This window comes from Drosophila guanche, unplaced genomic scaffold (genome assembly GCF_900245975.1).
Source record: "Drosophila guanche unplaced genomic scaffold, DGUA_6, whole genome shotgun sequence".
NCBI classification, from domain to species: Eukaryota; Metazoa; Arthropoda; class Insecta; order Diptera; family Drosophilidae; genus Drosophila; species Drosophila guanche.
In genome coordinates this window covers 2,798,260-2,803,826 of record NW_022995747.1, presented here as the reverse complement: position 1 = coordinate 2,803,826, position 5,567 = coordinate 2,798,260, and the positions used below count along the sequence as shown (strand labels likewise).

General features: G+C 45.1%; 1 protein-coding gene across 14 annotated transcripts in view; it reads left to right on the top strand.

Annotated features, from left to right (window-relative positions):
* The first annotated feature begins 2,348 nt into the window (after positions 1 to 2,348).
* The window catches only part of LOC117583715 (protein spaetzle), a 5,770-nt gene continuing 2,551 nt past the window's right edge, over positions 2,349 to 5,567 (top strand). For 6 of the 14 annotated variants that reach the window (XM_034272212.1, XM_034272211.1, XM_034272209.1 and 3 more), the window contains exons 1-3: positions 2,349 to 3,405; positions 4,733 to 4,981; positions 5,230 to 5,307. In XM_034272212.1, the coding sequence (XP_034128103.1) occupies positions 3,343 to 3,405; positions 4,733 to 4,981; positions 5,230 to 5,307 (390 nt within the window). In that variant the 5' untranslated portion in view covers positions 2,349 to 3,342. The remainder of the gene's footprint in view (positions 3,406 to 4,732; positions 4,982 to 5,229; positions 5,308 to 5,567) is intronic. The other 8 variants (XM_034272220.1, XM_034272218.1, XM_034272217.1 and 5 more) reach the window with 5 other exon arrangements.

The following is a 5,567-nucleotide window of genomic DNA, read 5'->3' as shown; positions in this document are numbered from 1 at the left end:
GTGAAAGCTGCGATATTTGTCTAGCTCTGGACTAAGCGGGGGAATCTTTACCACTGCTCTGTGGCATTCATTTGGATTATGGCCATGATGCAATCTCCTGACAAATTGTGCTTGAGTAACATCAGGTGGTGGTGCTGCTGCTGCTGCTGCTGCTTCTGGTCCTGGTGGCCTGTGTCGAATTTATTTTCGAAGCCAACGCATAAGAAACCCCCCCCCCCCCCCCTTCCAGGTGGTGCTGGTGGCATGTGCAGCGTTGCATGTCGCTTTGGGGCCGTCACGACGGGAATTGCATTTGCCGTACGATGAAGTGGTGCGTCCACATTTTTCCCCACTGCCGCTTTAATTGTGGCCACTTGAATATTTTATTGAATGTGCAATGCAATTTCATTATTTATCAACACACACACACACACACACACACACACACACCTTAGGCAGGCTGTCATTAAATTTATTTCACCATTTTCTCGTTAACTTGACCCGGGAGCCGAGCGGCGAGTCGTTTGCTCGCTTGACTTGCCATGACTTTGGTGCCATCACATCAGCCGCGCGCTGATTTGCCAATCTGTGTGGCTACCACTCTAGTTCCTTCACTCTGGCCACATCGATTAGTGGTGCCTCTAATGAAGTTGCTTCCTTAACAATTAGTAACTATTAACCTAATGGGATCAACTCATTCGCCAAATGAGAATCACTTTATAACCACAACTCTCTGCACACGTCTGCCTCTTACGAGGCGTGGCTTATGTTGCACAATCTTTGAGCCGAAAAGCCAAAGAAATCGCGATAGACACGCATTCAGTATGTGGATAACCAGTTTCCATTCTAGAGTTTGCAATTTGTATATGAGTTTTTGCTTGATTTCATCACAAGATGATCTATGAATAATTTTAATAGTAGCTGGAATTGAATGTGAAAATTGCATAAATATCCTGACTATTCTTCTGGGAGTGGAAACCATGATTAAATCCATGCTAAGGTTGTCTTAAGCAGTTGCCAATCTGTCAGCGAAACATAGATAATTGAGCCATAAAAGAAGTCTCTTTAAGCAGTTTGGTTTTCTCACATCATAATGATATTCGTAATTCACAAGCGGCCTATAAATATGCAATAAATAAAAAACAAACCCTCAAGTATGTAATGAAGTTAGTTAAGTTGTTTTCAAATATAATTCAACGGATTTTAACTCAATTTGAACTCAAAAAGTAGTTAGTCTACGACTACTCTAATACTATTCTTTAAACACTTTTTGTGTGGAGCACTTCTTGGAGTCGCATCTTGTGAATTATAGCTGGAGCACTCTTTTGTGTATGCAGGTCAAATGCCATGACTTATCAGGGAAGAATTTCTTTACATGACTCACTCTATAACTCATTGAGAACATGGAGCACATTATTCTATAATTTTAGTAAACAATGCTAGTGAAATTCAAGCATTATAATTCGTCATGAAATGCACTGATGATAATATGCTTGTTCGTTCATCAGAACTGACCCAGAGCACAATATTTCAGGGAATATTGAAACAATTATTGTATGTGAATGTAACCAGTGAGGCTTCGTCACTTCCAGAAATACCTCAACCCTCGATAAGTGCCCTTAGCCAAGACAAGTTCAAGGCAGGCATGGGCTCTGGTCGCACTTTTGTTGTTCGGTTTATGAACGGATGCCGTTCATGGCATGGGAGAAACGTCAGCGTTTGGGTCTGGACTGTGCGGTTTTAGTCGAAACTCTTGGAATTACCCATGATTCATGAATCAATGTCTTTCCCGCCGCTCGAGCCACGCTCCGTGCCAGATGGGGCTATAATCGGCCAGAATTTGTGACTCCCATGACGCGTGCGCCGGGGGATTTGACGTGTGTCGCACCGCCCAGCATACAAAGTAGGTAAACGCCTACGAAACGTGGAGAGCAGGTGAGCGCCGAGAGCTTTGGGAAAAAGCTCACGCTTTACTTTTACTTTCAGCGGCTACCAACGCCACATACAGCTGATTACGAACGAAAGTCAAGCTTAGGCGACTGCGGGAAGCTCTACAGTGGAAGGGAGACGACTGACTGCTTCACCAGTTTCAGTTGCTCTTTCTTATTCTTTTGGGTTTCGGAAGTATTCCAATAATCCTGCTAATCAAAACTTGTGTTTGTCACGAAGCCCCAAACAATTAGCAGTAATAAAATCGAAGATCTCTGTGTTCTCTAAGCCCGCGCTCTTTCCATCTTATGATTGCTTCGCACTCGCTTGATCGCGCGCGCTCTCTCTGTGCGCCTCTCTCTCTCTTTCTCATTCTCCGCGATTAAGCTCCGGCTAAAGCTGCACTTGACAATTGTTTGGGGCGCTTGTCAAACTTTGTGCTCAGTTGCTTCGCAGTCGCGCGCTCTCTTAGACGCTTTCGCTTCCTCCCGCTCGACCCGCTGCGCTCCGCTTGTGTGCATCTGGCTAATTAACTGAATGTCAAAGACTCCCCAAGACGCGCGCGCGCCCACTGTGTGCGTTACATTGTGAAACTCTTCAATCCGATACGGATCGGAAAAGCCCAGAGGCAGATGGTTCTCGTTCCATAAAAGCGCATGCCCGCTGCGATATTGGTTTCACTCTACGCCGGCTAAGGGACAGGCACAGGCGCAGGCACATTGCCCAAGCCCAACAAATTACACCTCTCTGTCTCTCTCACTATCCGATCGAAGAAAATCAAAACCGAAGTCGAGCTTATTTCGGAATCGAAGCCGAAAACAGAAACGGTTCAGCAGAAACTAAAGTGAAAAGCAACAACGACTAATTGAAGTGTGTCTGTCTTCCACCTTCCACTCTCCCTCCATATCGCGCTCTCTTCGCTTCGCAAGCGTGCGAAAGGAAACAAACAAAACGGAATAAAAAGCACATCGGAAAGAGCCCAACGCTCAAAAATATTTATAAATATATTAACCAAACGACAACTACGGCAGCAGCAGCAGCAGCAACAACAACTAAAACATCGTCATCATCATCATCATCATCATCATTATAATCAACAATACTACCTACCACTACCAACAAGAGCCCGGCATTAATATTTAGTCGTGCCAGTTTATTTATTTTATATACGGGCGTATACGGCAAGCTCATAAAAACTGCGCGGAAAAAAAATAACAAAAACAAAAACAAAAACAAAGTTGAAGCAATAAGAAAATCGGAATAAGCCCCAGACAGACCAAGCGATCATCGCCGCAACTAAACACACTCGTACCTGTATATCAAAGCCCGACACAGACGGCTAACCCCACAGAGCCGTCCACAGAATCCCCTATACCCATATAGGAGTACGAGTACACAGAACAGAAGAGCACAGAACCCAACAAATCGGACAAGATGCCGCCCATGTGGTACCAGCTGATCAAAATTTTGGTGCTCCTCTTCGCCCTCTTTACCACGGTGAGCCATTATTTTCGAAAATAATTATTATATCTGTTTTGTGTTGAGAGCATTTCCTGTTTCACATACGTATCATGCGGCACATTGGTACACACCACTCACACTCATATTGTCATATTTCATATGGTTTCTGGGCTTTTATTGCTTCATATTTGTATACATTTTTCGGGTTTATTCCGATTTTTCATACACTCGAACGAAGGGCATCTTTGAGTCTGTTTCCCAGACGAATCGCAGCAGAACCTGTTCACAATGCCAGGCCACAATTTATTGTATGTGGCAATTTTCATGAGCACTTTTCTCTATTCCAACTCTCTAGTCCACGTAATAAATGCACAGCATTGACATTGCAATAAAATTAATCCCTCCCGTATGGGGTCTATACGTATGATACAAAGATGATAATCTCTGTGCGAACAGCTGCTCAAGTCAATTACTCGGAACTAATGGCAGATTGCACAATTAAATGTCAGAAAATGTGTTTGAAGCTCTCCCGCGCCTCTACTGGTTGCTGCTTGATATGTTTTCCAGGAATTTCACAGATTACACGTCACAGCACGTCTCGGCGATCAGGCAGGCATTTAGTTAAGTTCCATAGGGTTCGTGGAATACCTAAAGGCAAAGATGGAAATACTATCCAATATTTGATAAACGGTTGCGAGATACTTGGGAAAAAACATTTCCGAGACACCAAGTTCAAGTTGGATGGCATTCAAGATCGGGTTTTATGTGAAAGTCCCACAATGTTTTGGGTAAATTCTGAATGGCAAGGGCCATTCTCATTCGTTAAATAAAATTCGTTCTCTGCAGATACATCATCATTTCTGCTCCATGCTTCCTGTTCATCGTTCCCATCTCTCAGTTCGCCTAATTTCTGCTGATTACACCAGCCACGATCGCTCTGTCCAGACCCCCAAAAAAAAAAAAAAACATTTGCTAGTGGGAAACCATAAGAAACGAAAAGTTTTGTCCAACGATAAGCTCAATAGAAGATTCCGGGGTTAGCGCTAGGAACCGGCTATCAGTACGTGAACCCCAGCAGCTGTTGTCAGCCGTTGTCTAGGGTTCGGGTCTTAACTCAACGGCAAGTACTACATAGTACCAGAGACAAAGAGTGCGCCTGCCCAGAAAACAGCTGTTCAAATGTTCAAAACACCAAATTGTAGTGCTTCAAAGATAGAGAGCGAGAGAGACTTTTGTGGCAGTCGGACAGACAGAGAGACAGACCATCGAGCGTGCTTACCCCCTTCCCACCTTCCCAACACACTACGTTGTCCTGGCAATGTTGATGAACCGCAAACACAAATCTTCCACATGTATCTTTCAGATAGTTTGTATCAATAGCGAAATATCAAAACGACGCGAAGCTGAGGCAGCGGCAGCGACTGCGGCTGCGACCCTGGCAGCTGTCGAAGCTGCGGCGGGCCGGCCCAAACTCAATCCCAGCACAGACATGTCCGACTTTATGTCCGACAACCTGCTGCACATTCTGCGGAGCAAGGCCAAGGAGCATCAGGGCAAGGAGCATCAAGAAGCAGCGGACAGAGTGGATCATCCGGAGTTGCAGCCGGCGGAGGTGTGAACCCAAGGCAGTTGCTGCCACATTGTGCCACGTACAACGACATAAGCCCCTTCCTAAAACAAAACCAATCCAATCCACACCCAACCATTTGTCCTTTGTTTTTTTTTCTGTTGTGTTGTGTTGTGTTGTGTTGTTTGTGTGTGTGTGTAGTGTGGCCCCCTTCCGGTTTTCCATTTGCCAATCGAGAATAAAGCGTTTTCCCTTCTTCTGTTTTTTTTTGTTTTTTGCCAATTTCGCTTCAGTTGCCCGCCAAGGATCTCAATCAAACCATTAATGATATTTTCAAAGTGTACGACGCTCCAGGTGTACATATTTTTAATGTAAGTGTCTACACCCTTTATCCCCCCCCCCCCCCCCCCCCCCCCCCCCCACCCCCCCTTTTTCTTTCTTTTTTTTTTTCTCTTCTTTTGTTCTTGGTTTTTTTTTTTTTTTGTTTCTTGGTGTTTGTTCTGGTCTCTTTTGTGTTACATTTGACGTCAAAGCCCCCCCGTTCCCCATCTCCCCCACTCACCGACCTCCACCCGCACCGCCCCCACCCCCACCAACACAACCATCCACGCCACACACCCCCACCACCACC